Raw genomic sequence first — 15,916 nt, 5'->3', positions numbered from 1 at the left:
CTTTATTTTTTTTTATTTTGATTATATTTATTGTAGCAAATGGTCTATCTTAATCTTAACTTACCCAAAAATGACTGACAAATCATTTGGTAGAGCATATTCTTAGAAAGTTATTTGACCCTGATTAGACTTTATTGTTATGTGAAGTTACATAATTCAATTCAGTCTTATTTTAATATTAGATATTTTTTGGTCATTAAATGTAATTATGCAAAATATCAACCACCCCCTCTTATAATATTACACAATGACATCTTTGGGTTTCAGTGACCACCAGTGATTTATCGTAAGTATTTATTTTCACTCCAAAATATTTTTTGTACTTTTTTACAGCATAGCTGGAGATATACAACAGACATGCATGAGTTCAGGTGTTTAATTTTGCCAGTTGTATATTTTCTTTTTTTTTTAATGATTTTTATGATGTTGAGAATTTGAATTCCATAGAGGATCTAAGGAATTGGGATTTGCTCACCTCATTTTTGTAGTCCAAGTCTCGTCAGTTCTACCAAGTGAAACTAAACATCAGCCCAGTATAAACAGCATCACTAAGTTTAACACCAAATATTCATGTGGTGCTAATAGTTCCTTAGTAGACATTTATTGAATTTGTGTGTCAACCTGCCTTCTTGTGGGGACATTAAAATTACCTCCTATCAGAGCCACAAAGCAGGATTAGAGAATTAACCAGGTAACTGGGCCTTTGGAAAAAAATATATTTAATGACTTTTCCTATTTTAATGGGGACAACTGGAAATGGGTAAACATGACATTAACATGATGATATGTGTTCAGTGTCCTGGTCACATTTGGTACACATCAGTTTTTCATTGGGGTCTATTTGACTGCAGGCTTGCTTTTTTAGCTGTATAAAACATAAGTAATATCAACATTTTATACACATTTGCTTTAGTTGTTTTGAATGACACTGAGGAACTATAACCATTTATGATTCTGATGATTCATTTATGATTATGATGATAACCATTTATGATTCATACACATCAAATATCTTTCCTTTGCCTTAGGGCACTTACAGAACATAACCACATCTGTAATAACATAACCACACATGTAGCAGCACAAGAACCACTGATCAGAACTCATATGACATTTGGGAGGGAATAATATGATTCCCACAAAAACTTTGATGTGGTGTGGTGGTGGTGGTGGTGGTGGTGGGGTTACCTGACACATACATGGGTAACAATTTTTGCTGTAGTCATTTTCTGGAGGTTTAAAATGCTTGGGTCAGGGTCATGACAGAATTATTTATGTTTTTATTTATTGGGCAGGAAACAAATAAGTCTGTTATGTGTTAGTCACACCAAGAAATACTAAACATCAGCATATTATAAACAGCATCACTAAGTTTAACACCAAATATTCATGTGGTGCTATTTGTACCTTAGTAGACATTTGTTAAATTGTGTCAGTTTGTGGTGAGGGAGTAGATCCAGTCATTTTCAAGAAATGAACTAGTTACACCCTTCCCTTGAAGACATTAAAAATACTAGATATTTAAATTACTGTCAGCCTATCCACAAAGCAGGATTATGCCTGGTTAAAGTGATTGGAAGACAAAACTTGAATCTTAGGTTCAGAAATATACATATATATATTTTTTAGAGTTTTTTGCTAATCCCGCAGGAATTAATCATATAAACTTGCACTGAAATCATAATCTGGATAGTTTTATTAGTTACCCCACTAAATTCAGCTCTTATTCTCATCCAGCAGCTCTTGCTCCGGATGCTCGTCCACGTCTGTTTATTTTCTTTCCACGTGGACGTGCTGCGCGCAACCATTTGAGCTCCTCACGGAAGTGACGGCAGGGCGGCGATGGCGGCTCGCAGTTTCATTCCGGATTTGCCGTGAACTACAAACTGATTTTACCCCGACCGGTCTGACTTTTGGGAACTTTTCAACCATTTTCTCTGTTCGGACGCCGCGTGGAGTGACGGCGCATTGAAGCGGTGCTGAACAGCGAGCGGCCCGAAAGTTTCTGGGGCATTTTTCTCCAAGGTTCAAGGTGGTCACCCTACCGAGCTAGCGATAGCTTGTGCTGGCTACTAGCTAGTTGCTACACCGCCACTGAGCTAGCTTGTCAACGAGCTGCGTGGTGAGAGCCACACAGCAGCAGCCGTGCACACACACACACACACACACGCTCAGAAAAAAAAACTGTTGACCACGTCCACATTTTTACAAACTGTTTTCTATCCTAGTTGTACCGCGGATGTTTTTTTGCCCGGTGATAAGTTGTGCCACAAGTGTGCAGAGCGAGGTACTCACACGTTTGCTTGGCCTCTACTTTAATTTCCACTGCTTGTTTGGCTGCCGTGGCTAAAGACGGGTTTTAATAGCACCGCCAGACAAGTTTCTTTTTTTGTAAATATCGCTAAATAACTCCGGACGAGCGTGCCATCGAGTACCAATTCAAAGTTTGGCTCCTGTTGGGTCTTTGCGTGCTCATCAACATGCTGAAGACCCGACAGTGTTTACTCGGCATTCGCACTTTCCTCGGAGTTACGTCCAGAATATGGGGCTTCATCTTATACATTCTCAGGAAGCATCTACGAACGGTGAGCATGGGTTGTTGTTGTTATTTTTTAAAGCTACTTACTTTTTCATCCTGTTATATTGTGTATGGTGACAACTAAAAAAAAGTCTCCGATTATTACATCCACCAACATGCAATTTCAGGTGGCCCCCATTCACCTTGTACTCTAGATACTCATTTTCTGGTTATTTGTGCATTAATGTGCAGCTATCCACGTCTTGCATGGTTTTTCCTCATAACGTGAATGGATGTTTGAAAGCCTCTCCCTCCTACTTACAGTCACCAGTGTGATAGTGTTAATGAATGACCCATCCAGCTACAGTGCATCCAAATGTGTCTTGGTGTATGGAGTGTCCAACACAAGCCTGCTGCGGTCACCTTCAGTCGCTCCACCAATGCCTCCACAATAAACATGGCATTTAAGGTGACAGAGGCTGCCTGCTTGTAACTTGGGATAGAAACAGGTGCTTCACAAGCAGCAGGGTTGTTGTTATGGATATGCATATGTAGTGTAATATGAGTGGACTTTGGCTCCAACTCTGTTTCAAGGCTACAAAAGCTGGAGGAGTGCCCTCTGTGTTGTAATAGTCTTTCTGTTGGAGGTTTGTCTGCAGTTTATTGTGCGGCGCACGCACTCACGTGTTGTCAACAGGCCCTGAGAGTGGGTAGTCCAGTCCAGGTTATGGGTAAAGTGAGAGGGATTATGTCAGCACAGAGAGAGCACTGTTCTCTCTCTCTCTCTCTCTCTCTCTCTCTCTAACTCCCTCTCTCGCTCTCTCTCATTCTCACTCACTTTAGCTCAATTGTTTGTTGTTTGCGATGCACTGGCACAATGTCACTGTCAAGTAAGTGCTAATATAGTTGGCAGTGGTAATCAGAGTGTCTTCTGTCAGACTTTTCTAACAGAAAATTATTCCCTCTGGCTATTTTTATTGGCTTGCAAATCAAATAAAATTGAAAACAACTAGTTACAGTGTGCAGAGTGGACAAACTCTCAGAAGTTCGTATCATTAAAAGGTCATTTTGATTATGAATAATATGACCACATGCAACAAGGACGTCGTCTTTTGCATGCTACTGTATGTAAACACCCAACAAGCTGGTTGTTTATTGATCTTATAGACAATAATGCAGCATAATGCCTCTGCATGTAATTTCCTGCATAGCGAGGATGACCAGATCACTGCTGAGTCTGGAGGCGGAGGGTTTAGCCAGTGTCTGCAGGGCTGGAGGCCAGATGGACTCTCTTGGAGGTACAGGGAGCTGAGCCGAGGGTCAGGTCCCCCCATGGTGCCTAGCAGCTGCTGCCACCAATAGGCTTCCCCTGAGCTCGCTGTGCCAGCCAGCAGTGGGAGGGGACACGGAGAGGGGGGAGGCCCTGTCCAAGGGTTAGGTACCAAGCAGTCAAAGTCACCCTGCAAGTCTCCCTTTCTGCCTGTGCCCCATGCTCCACTGACACCCACTGACAGCTGGGGGGGATAAAAATAGCCCTAGTGGAGAAAAGTACAGAGTCCTGGGGCTGGAGCGACACAGGAAAGGATCCTCGCTGCATCTTCCCTCATTTCCTCTACAGGAAGCAAGGAGGCTGCAGAGGTGCAGCCAGGGGATGGACACAACTGGATGCATTTCAGTACTCCAGTGTGGCATCCTCCTCTGCCATGCTACATTTGTAACAGAACAGAGCACCAGTGCTGAAAATTTGTCACCTTAAATATACGTTTTAGGATTTATGCAAAGCCTAAGACTCTTTCAAAATATCAGCATTACTTTTGGTGTACATGCTCTCGCCCTTAAGTCTCAACTGTGATGCTTTAATGGATTATAGATCTGAGAGATAAAGATCAAAACAGAAAGCTACTTCTGAAATGCTCCCAGGTAGGGCTTCTCAGCTGTGGTAAAAATCAAATATTTTGGTCAATATTGAGATCACAGTTATTTAACACGAGTAGTCTTTGACTTTGGAAACATCATGCATTTACTGAACTTTTTTCAGAACAGTGCATTTCCTTGACGTTTCAATATAAGCATGCCACAAATCTGGCTGAGAATGAATTTGGGCTTTAGGGACGGGCAAAATTGCACAGCTGCAAAAGAATTGCAGGATTTACAACACCAGACAAAACGAGAGCATCGTTGAGAAACTGAACGCAGTACAGTTATTGTTTTATCTCGATTATCTTGTTTTTATAACCACCGCAAGACAAAATTGTAATTAAAAAAAAAAAAACTCAGTGAATCACCCAGCCCTACTCCCAAGGGGTGCCAAAACATGATCGAACTCTGTCCTTCTCTGCGAAGTCACACAAAATGCTGTTGCCTTGGAAATGGATACAGACACATTTTACACATTAAACCTATTGGAGAGTCTAAGAATAGGAAATGAGACGATTGGAGACTTCATTGCACTCAGGGTTGACACTGTAGTTTAGTTTAGCATCTTGACATTGAGTTTTTATTAACAATATTTGAAATGTGTCCATGATGGGATTAACGTTGCCTCCTCCAGGCTGTGGGTTATTGTTTCACCAGTGTTCTGTGTCACATGGTCTGCTGAAATGAAGCACCGTCCTGACTGTCACTGTCATTTGCCTTTCATTTGCAGATAATCCAGTATCAGACGGTGCGATATGACACTTTGCCTCTGTCACCCATCTCCAGAAACAGACTGAGTGAGTACATTCCATCATTTGTTAATCCAAATCGTAATGTTGTTGTTGTTTTGTTTTTTTTATGGTATAACCCTTTTGCTTGATAGTCAAGACTCCCGCATAAGTCTGGAGAAGATTAAGAATTGAACAAGTAGTTATTGTTTGTTCTTGTGATGGGTGCTAAAACAATATTGATAAAAAATTTACTTGATTTGAAAACAAGCTTGATTATTGTCAGTAATCCAGAGTAGAGTTCTTCTCATCTGTAAAGCATAATTCCACCTATTCCAGACATATCGTCCTAGTTTTTGCCATTCATGGTGATTAATTTTGTCAAGATTTCACTTATGTCACTGTAGAGCTTGACATGGCTGAACGTAGCTGGAAACACTGCTGTCTATTACACACACAGCAAACACACTCCTCATTCGTTGAACCCAAAAATCAATTAAACCATGACCTCTCATCAAAATAATACGCGCACTGCAATTAAACTTGTTTTTAAATAGTTTGACTCAACAGTCATCACTTCCTTTAAATTTTAAGACCATTTTAGACCTTTTTAGTGTGGCACTCTTCCTCTTTGTTACCCCCTTTGTTTGCTGCATTCAGGTCCTGTTGGAAGAGCTGGAAGAACAGGCTTTTGTTGCTTTGTTTTGTTATTTAAAGATGGCTCGTGTTGAGAAATAAGACTGAAAAATAATTTCCTCCTTGTTGACGGTTGTTTTATTTAGGTTCTACAACTTTACCCTGGGAATAAAGGAACTGTTTTAAATGAAAGTTAATTGTGCAGGATATGCATTGTTTACAAGAGCAAAATTAACACGTTAAAATCATTAAATCCAAATATGAACATTTTAATTTAGCTAACGATTTGCACCATTTTGCCCAGCCGTAGTTTGGTCCCATTATATGCATTAATACACATTGTACGTTAAGACGCTTGCTGCTGTACTTTGCAATATTGCACAGTGAGCAGTGAAGATGAGATGAGAGACACAGGATGTGACACATACTCATGTGATATACATGTGTGATGACGGTTCAACAGAAATGAAGCTGAAAAAAGTCACATACTAGCCACAGTGAGGCTAGTATGTGATTTGTGCCTTAGCCCACTGATCCATAATGCAGAACCAGCTCAGAAAAAGATGCACGTTTCGCAATGACATGTATGTAATGTAGAAATTTAAGGTGAGATTAAATGCCGCAACCAAGGAAGAAATAATTAGGCAGACAGGAAGAGCTGTCTGCAGCGTAACAATGCTGCACACTTCCTCTGACCCTCTGCCGTGACCCCGCTCACCTCGCAGCAAATGAACACCGGCGCAGGTCGATTTGTAGAGACCGTGACAGGAACACTCAGATCTTACACTCACACGGTGCCGTCTCCTTGTGCGTTAACGCGGACAAGCTGTCAGCTGTAACTCTGCTGTCAGGTCTTTTGGTTGTACTTTTAAGTTTTGAGATGTGTTCGATTTCAAGAGCCAAAGCTGTACACCTGTTATGCTATGTTGGCAAGTTTGATAAGTTTCAACACCTCCACCCGTTAGTTTGAATGGCATTTGGCCAAAGCTCTTTTCTCTGTGGAATTATAATGAGTGCCACACCACATCACTGCAGTTACAAGACAAACCAGCAGTAAGAAGTACAAGGGTGAATTTGTTGTCTTGCCAAGTGAAATAAATCAGTTTGTGTGGGTTTTACAAGTTCAGAACCAAATCAATCAACAGCAAATGCAGGAAATGAGTGTTTTCATATGATAATCGAGTGAGAAAACACTTGAGGTCATGGTGTGAACAATGTAAAATGCAAATGTTTGACTTTGAGAGTTACGCTGCTCATCATTTCTGCTTACAAGGAGGTCAGCATACAATGTGCCTCTCAAGACCTACAGCCAGGGTGCTAAATAAAAATGCTGCTATATTTTGCCTGTGTTTGGTTGCCCACTGTGCAAGTTAAACAGCCAGCATCCAGATGTAATGTGCTATTCTAGAAATCATATTCGGCTGGAAAAATTGTGCAGTTAGCTGATAGATGTCTGAATCTGTGTACCATTGTGGTTTATGGACAAAACTGTTAGATTCCTGCCCTGCTTGCAATGGTGACAAGATGTACTTTTGTGAAAAGGAAATGTGATTATTAAAGGCGGCATTCATGCTCGCATGAGCCGCTGTGTATGAGCTGCCTTCTGGTTTGAGGAGAGCTAATTCAAAAGCACATGCTGGAATTAGACAAAGGATTGTATTTCCTCCAATCGAGTGAGTGTAAGAGATCGCTTCATCTCTGATCTGCTCAACCCTCTGAACTCACTCTGCACACCTCAACAGTGACCCCACCTGGAGAGCCGGGTCACCATGTAACCCAGGGCCCGTCTCCCGTGACTGTAGCTGCAGTGGCTCCCGGCAGCTGAAGAATGTAGATCGATGAGACTTTATCATGTAGTCTAATAGCCCGGCGAGACTCAAAAAATGTACGGTACATTTGAAATTACAACACAATTGTCCAAAGATTCAATATGTCGTATTCGAAGGTCAACTCAGGGTCATTTCTAGAAATTGTGAGCTGCGTACAGCCAGACATCTGTACTGTCAGTCCAGCCTGGTTAAAAAGCCAATCATAATTTCATGATAAAAAATAGTTTTATGTGTTCGGTTCAGTCCAGTCATTTATTATCCCACAAGGGGAAATTCAGTCTCCATTAAAGATACTGTAAAAGCAATAGAGGACACAATGACAATAAAACCAGTAGAATAAGCACAGTGGCACATAAAACACTATAATTAAAATTAATACAAATGTATAAAATAGATGTATGATGCAATAAATGTCTACACAATAAGCAGAAATAAATGGTGGCCTAGTTGTTATCAGCCTCGTCGAGATCATCTTTCAGCCAGATTTCTCATGTTGAAGTTCCGTGTAAGCGAGTATCCGCCATGCAGCGAGACACTGATCTCCACCGGCTGTTGGGGCGCTGCGCTGCAGTCGAATCTCCCAACATGCATCTGTCCTGGTATCTCACCTTGTTTCACCTCTGTGTGTGTGTGTGTGTCTCCAGATGCAGTGAAGAGGAAGATCCTGGTCCTGGACCTCGACGAGACTCTGATCCACTCTCACCATGACGGGGTCCTCAGACCCACAGTGAGACCTGGCACGCCGCCAGACTTCATCCTCAAGGTGCGCGCATTTCTTTGTACCAGTGCATGCGCACACACAGACGTGTACATGTCCAAACACCTCCAAGCATTCTGTCTAAACAAAACGGGGCCCTTCTGCTTTCTCTCTCCTCCAGGTCGTCATTGATAAACACCCAGTCAGATTCTTCGTACATAAAAGGCCACATGTCGACTTCTTTTTAGAAGTGGTGAGTGTCATTGGAACAACATGCCGTGATCAGAATTACACACCTGTGCACTTAAAACATGATTGGTTTGAGTCTTCAGGGCTCTCTCAGACCATTTGATACCATAAAAGAATAAATACTTCTTTACCATTACCCTTACTAATTACTAACTGACGTGTTCCTTAAATGACTGTGCCCTGTACTCTGTGTGTGTGCACGTGTGTGTGCGTGCATGTACAGGTGAGCCAGTGGTACGAGCTGGTGGTGTTCACGGCCAGTATGGAGATCTACGGTTCGGCAGTGGCAGACAAGTTGGACAACAACAGGAACATCCTGAAACGCAGATACTACAGACAGGTACCGCTCACAAAACTGATTACATCTGTTGTTGTGTGATTATTGATGAGACTTATTGAGCTCTTTGGTCCTGCTGGGCCTTCAAAGTGCCTTCAGAAACTATTTTTCCTTCTCTACAATCACATTATGATTGTTTTTTTTGGTGTGTGTTTTCTTTTCTCTGTGCAGCACTGTACATTGGATCTAGGTAGTTATATTAAAGACCTGTCCGTAGTACACGATGACCTGTCCAGTATTGTCATTCTGGACAACTCACCTGGCGCTTATCGCAGCCATCCAGGTAAAACTTCACCCTCTCACACTCACACTCACACACACACACACTATGTGTTTTTGTCTTTTACTGTCTAAACCCTCAAGACCTCGGAAAGTAGTACCTCAGTAATCGCTGAATATGTGAAATGCAATATTTCCGTGAATCTCTGTGTCTTACAAATTTATGTATCCTGCAAATTTTTGCACTCAAGTGTATCTGTACAGTTTCTAAAGTTTCAGCAAGATCAGTCTTGTGCACCTTAATCATCTGAAATCTGCAAAATGATGAAGGTCTAAATGGTGGGAAACATTTGGGAGAACAGTTACAGATGGCATCATAGCAGCAGTACACAAATCCAAGGGTTTATTTTTGTTTGTTTGTTTGATGGTTTGTTTTGTTGTTTGCCTTTTCTGTAGTTTCTTTTACTTATCTGTGTTTTTTTTTTTATTAACATTCATGTACATTTATGAATACATCACAATCAAATTAGGTTGTACATGAAGGACACATTCATTGTCATCTGTGTGGTTTTTACCCAGAAATACTAATGCCAAACGACATCACAGAAGCATACAGAAACATAAACATCTTATCCAAATTAACTTTTGTCCCAGTGCTCCTCTACTTGCTTCAGATTTGTCTCTACGTCATATCTCTTTCTCTCACAACGAGCACTAAAAACATCCAGGCACATTACACTCTACACTAACGTTTTTCACAGAACAATTGTAACCTTCCCAAAGTCAGTGTAAACCATCCCAAATTATCAATGTTGTCTATTTACCCAGCTATTCTTATCTATAGTGGTTATTTGCATAAAAACACACTATTTAGATAACTACGAAATATGCCGTTGTGTTTTATTTAAATATTTGCTTGATTAAAAACACGTCTGACGTTAGACATTTTAATTGTGCATCATAAGCTGCTTAGAATTAGTGTTAGGAAATTCAACAGCTGTATTTATTCAAATTTATTGCCAGAAACACATTTTTTACAAGATTACATTTGAACACATTATGATAACATAATAATTTACCTTCACCCAATGCTCATTTTTACTGAATAGAGCTTGAATGCATCATAATGTAACTCGTTGAAACCTCTAACAATAACAAGGAGCGTACAGCAGCTTAGTGAGGCCCGGGTCTCTGTTCCAACTCGCAGCCAATTATGACCTTCAGCCCTGTCCTGGCCTGACTTGCAGGTTGACTCTGGTCACATTGGGCAAAATTTGCAACAATACCACTTACAGTTGATCGCGGAATACCTAGGAGGGACGAAATTTCACAAACTGACTTGTTGCATTGGCGGTATCCTATTACATTACTATTACATTCTTTCACAAATTGTAAGGGCAGACTGTATGGCTACCTGCTTGATTTTATACACCTGTGGCAATGGGACTGAATGAAACACCTGAATTCAGTGACTGAGAGGTGTGTCCCAATACTTTTGTCCATATCGTGTATCAGGACATGAGAACCCACAAGGAAAATTTCTGAAAGCTTTCCGGGTGAAGCTGCATGTGTGAAAGATGGTTTAGTGATGCTGGCAGAGCGAGTCGGCCTCCTCCTCAGCTTGGTAACGGGTGTCTCCCTCTGTGTGTGTATTCAAACGCAGCACACAAACTTAAAACAAGGCCGTGTGTCTGTAGACGGCCGCCTTGTGATGGGACAGGCACAGGGCATCTACGTCAGCTGTTTATTTGCAGCACAAGGCGTGTATTGTAATTGTCGTAACAGCACATTAAATTCTGCAAGTGTTACAACATTCAGTGTCCTTGTTAACAGATCAGCACATAACCATGTCCTATTCTCCCCCTGGTTTTGCCCTCCAGACAATGCAATACCCATCAAGTCCTGGTTCAGCGACCCTAGTGACACAGCACTTCTTAACTTGCTGCCTATGCTGGATGCACTAAGGTAAGAGGCATGATGAAATAATCATAAAAATAGATAATATGAGCACTTTCAGTTCCCCAATGTGGCTTACCCCGTCTGCCATCTCAACAGTGTTTCCTCTGTATTCAGTCAGCAAGGTGATTATCACCACTGTGAGAGAAAATGTGACATTGTAATTTAACCTTACTTTTCTCTGAAATTAAAATACGTTTGGGCCAGATGTCGTAGAGGTAATTATATTATTATTAAAAAGAAACATTAGCATTTGAACCTCATCTTGAACCATTACTTGGAAACAAAAACAGTGACACATACTGGATAAAACTATTATTGCCTGAAGCGTCACAGTTCCATAAAGCTGCAGAGTAAACACCAGTTTTCTATGCCTTTGCCTGTATTCAAATGATTTGTGATATCAGTTAAAATGTTTTAAAATTTTGGTTTTATGTTCACGGCCACGCAGCCCTCTCATCTTCTCCACACAACGTTGATTTTGTCCGTCTCTCCTCCCGTCCTCACAGGTTCACCGCTGATGTCCGCTCCGTCCTCAGTCGAAACCTCCACCAGCACCGGCTCTGGTGATTGGCTGAACCGAGAGGGGCGGGGCTTGTCGACCGGTCCTTCCCTCTCTGCCGGCTTCCGTCCTGCCCTCCGTTCCCACACAGACGACCCGCCAGCCCTCAAGGAGCCTCTCTCAGAAGGGCACTGAGGAGACGAGGGTTGGGGCGACCGCCTAACATGGGATGAACAGTATGGGATCATCAGAGCCCGCAAACTACTGGGGAGGGATGGGGGAGCCAGCTTGTTTTCCTTTTTCTTTTTTTTTTTTTTTCTTCTTGATTGTTTATTTGTATTTTTTTTTTTTCCAAAACAAATGGAGCCTCTCTGCCTTATAGCTCCTGATACTGACTGTGTGCATATGGAGGTGAGTTTGTGTACTTGAGTCGGAGTATGCTTGCTGCGTTCGATAGTCTTTTTAAACTTTTTTGACGACTGGGACTGGGGAAAGAGAAGGATCAGCAAGGCAACAAAGACAGTTCTCCATTATTTCTTCTTCTTCATCACCTCGGACTTTGCACTTCAATAGATGACAGCCCATCATTTTACTGTCTTTACCTCAGAGAGGGACTAGGCAGGGGAAAATACGAAACCGCCCCTTTTAGATCAACCTCGTATCCCAAAAGTGAATTGTTGGGTCTGGTACTTTTTTTTTTTTTTTCTCAGAAGAATGGATAAATGTAACTGGTGTGATGAAGTTTTTTCTTGCAATCTACCATCCACAAAAGTTTTTTTTTTCTGGATAAATAGCCAGACAGCCTGAGATTTTTTTTTTTTAATAATATTATTTTTTTTTTCCAACCACAACCATCACTCATTCCCCAACGCTCCTTATGGGACTCAGTGATAATAGACTGGACTGAAAAGTTGTGAGAAAAAAAGAATGGCTTGTAAAGATATGTGGACTGCTGTGCCGCCTTTCAATATCTGATTGTTTCTCTATTACCATAATGTATGATAAAAATGACTTCTGGATACCATGACATTTCGCTCTCCCCTTTTCGCCATTTGATGCCATCCTAATTTCAAATAATAGGACTTGCACTTATTTTTCTCTCCCTTCTGTTTTTGTTGCAGTTGGTTTTGTATTTGATTCAGAATTTGCAACCTGCCCCATTCGATTTTTACCTGCTCCCCTTAATGTATGGGTTCAACTATTAGACCCTCCGTCTTAAAATGCCTTCTGAACACTGTCGGTCTTGTCAAGGCTCACAACAGCTTCTTATTGGCTCTGTCTCCAGGTCTGTGTTACTAATAAAACACCTGTCAGTATCGACCAGTTCCTATCCAGCTTATTTTTTATGCTCTCTATTCTTTTGCCGTATTTTTCTGATAGACTTCAGGAGTGAAAATTATTACAGCTTGTCACCGGTGGCTTTTTCCTGGAGTGCCCAAGAACTGAGATTGACTTATGACGTTTTTCTGTGGCAAGGTGTCACTTTTCCTTACGATCTGCTGCCATCATGTGGTGTGACAGGAAACTGCACCTGTCCTCTCGCTGACTTGCAGCTGATTTTGGTTCAGTCTTTACCAAAGTCCCCTTTGGACCCAAAACTAGAGATGGAGAATATTCTAACTCTTATGTTTTGTTGTGTCCTTTCTCTTATCGAAGGAAACTGCACAGGTATCAGGAGCTTCTGCTAGCCCCTAAATGTTCAAAAGCAATCGACAACAGCCTATCCTACTTATGATCAGTATATCATCTCATATGGTGTTTTATATAATACCATTTTAAACATAATTTGTCTTGCTCTGTTGAATGGTGTCAGTTCTACTGTAAATTGTAGGCCGGTTACACCTTTCAAGGATGCTGGTACAAATTTAGTAGTTCCTCATATTTGTTATTTCATCATTTATCAGTCACCTTTCTGTTTTTTTTTTTTTTTTCCTCAAATATTCAGCAGTGCAGGTTTAATTAAAGTGTTTGAGTTGGGCAATGTATAGAGAAGAAACAGAAATACCTCTGAGGATGATTCATTTATTTATTTTTAAACTGGTATCCCACAGGATTTTGGTTGTGGCGTCCATAACAAAATTATTGTTAAGATAGTCAGCTTGAGTCTTGTCTATCTGTGATGATGCACTGACCAATCAGCTCTCAGACTGTATCCTTGTTCATGCTTCTCTGTCCTGAACGCTGCTCAGGCCGTGTATGTTTGTGCACTTCCATTTTGCATTTAGAAAAACGCATCATTTACATAAATTTACCCAAGGAAAAAACAGAATCATAGCAGATAATTACACAGTGATGGTTCTGTGTTGAGCTTTTACAAAACCATCAGTGGCTGTATATGAAGTCACGGTACAAATTATCCCTGGTTCTAAATGGCACATTGTTAAAACTTAATACCAAACAAAACAGAGCCACTTCAGAGTGACCTGCATAAAAGTGGAATCCAAGACCGTCCTGCACAAAGTGATCAGACACTTGAACGTCGAGCGTCTTTGTTGAATTGTAATTTAATAGCAGGACTGTGCAGCCATGTGGCATGGAGGGGCGGGCCGAGAGTCTGCAGGTTTTCATTCCAACCAAAGACACCAGCTGATTTCACTGATAAGGAAGAACTATCCCAAAATGTTTTTCTTTTGTTTTTGTTTTTTAACTTTCTTTCCTCTACTCCTCTTCCTCATACCACACCTCTGCCTACAGGAAGTAACGTGGAGGAGAGGAGGCCATCCAGGACAGTTCATGTGGCATGTGCATTATTTTGTTCCACAGGTGAAGATAATCTGCTTGATTATCTTGCACACCAACCAAATGCAAGACGCATCAAAACATTTTCAATCTCCGACTCTTTCTGTATCATAACCCAGAAAAGATCGAAAGACGAAATTCAGTGTGAAAAATGTTCAGAGATTCAAACTGGATCTGCACTTGTCACAGCACCATATATCATATATAACTCAAACAATCCAAAGGCAAGTCTTAAAGGACACCAAACATGCTTTCTTCTGGCCTCAGTTACTTCAAGCTTTCCACTCCTCGGCTGTATCTTTCTGTCAAGATAAAACCGCCGAATCAATGAAACTAAGGCTAACAATAAGGGAACTATATAGTCATGTAAAACTTTTTAGTTGACTGACATATAAAAAGGAAATGTTTGCTGGAGGAAAAACTTGATCTAAACTAGTGCTGAAGGTACTCGGACTAAAAAATAAAACGTGTCATTCAATAAATTTCAGATAGGCCTAAACCAACTAGCAATTCAATGGCACACATTATTCCTAACACTCATGTTAAAACTGACCATTACAAATTTAAATACAAGGTTGGAGCACCATTATAATAGCTGGTTGGTGGAGACAGTGAAATAATACAGCATGGGGACCAAAAACGAAAAGCATCATCTGTCATCATCAGCCAGTACTCTAATTTGAATTTTTAGTTTTCCGAGGTCTGAAGTTTCATTCACAGAAAGCCTCTCTGCCTGTTGGTTTTATGAAAGAGAGGGGAGTGTGCTGTGGAACGAGTGCGGTAGGGACTTTTTCAGATTTATGCGCTCTGGCTGATTGCCTGTGGTTCAGCAGAGTGAACTGTCATGAGAGTATTATGCATACAGAACAGTTGACGTGGGGACATCACATGAGCCGAGCACAGTGTGACTCATCGAACCATGGGCCCTTACGCAAGAGCCAGCTTGCACCTTTTTCTCAGGAGAAAACAAGCATTTGTGGATTTATATTTTATAATGAATCTTTTCCTAAGTTACTGAATAAGGTTTAGACACATGATATTTTTTTTTTTTTTTTTTTTTTTTTTTTTTGCCAGTAACTAATACAGTTGTTGATCACTACTGTAGATGTAATAGAAGTAGCTTTCACTTTCAGTTCTAATAATCACTGAATAGATAGTAGTTTCTATTTATTGTGCTGCATTATGTGAAAACTTTTGTAGGGTACTAATGATATTAACGTGATACTTAACTGTTTTTTTTTTTTTAAACCCCATGAAAGGAGGTCAGAGGTCAGGCTCAGGGGACTCGGCTGAGGCCAGTAGGGATCCAGTGGTTTCAGCAGGGCAGGTGTCTACCAAGATGGGGCTTTTTAACAGGTTATCTGGTTGAAAAGAAAGAGAGCATGGCCTCACCAACCACTAGCTGTTATTGCTTAACAGTCCATACTGTATGTGGGGAGGGTAAAACCTAAATATAGATTAAAAGAGTGCATAAGCGAACACTATTAAACTGGTACTTTAACTATTTAACTGGGCAAAAATATATACCTGTGGGACATGACAACAGCTCAACAGAGCAATATCCCTGTGTATATAGGTTTACGCTTTTA

At 40.9% G+C, this 15,916-nt stretch overlaps 1 protein-coding gene across 1 annotated transcript; it reads left to right on the top strand.

Moving 5' to 3' along the window:
* The first annotated feature begins 1,816 nt into the window (after window positions 1-1,816).
* Window positions 1,817-12,911, top strand: ctdnep1a (CTD nuclear envelope phosphatase 1a). The gene is made up of 8 exons (XM_030076679.1): window positions 1,817-2,585; window positions 5,166-5,232; window positions 8,273-8,391; window positions 8,507-8,578; window positions 8,798-8,914; window positions 9,083-9,194; window positions 11,011-11,095; window positions 11,596-12,911. Exons 1-8 carry the CDS (start codon window positions 2,481-2,483, stop codon window positions 11,654-11,656), a joined length of 738 nt encoding a protein of 245 aa, XP_029932539.1. The 5' UTR covers window positions 1,817-2,480; the 3' UTR covers window positions 11,657-12,911.
* The last annotated feature ends 3,005 nt before the right edge of the window (window positions 12,912-15,916 follow it).

The sequence above is a fragment of the Myripristis murdjan genome, chromosome 18 (assembly GCF_902150065.1).
Source record: "Myripristis murdjan chromosome 18, fMyrMur1.1, whole genome shotgun sequence".
Lineage (NCBI taxonomy): Eukaryota > Metazoa > Chordata > Actinopteri > Holocentriformes > Holocentridae > Myripristis > Myripristis murdjan.
This window is presented reverse-complemented; position numbering and strand designations above follow the sequence as displayed.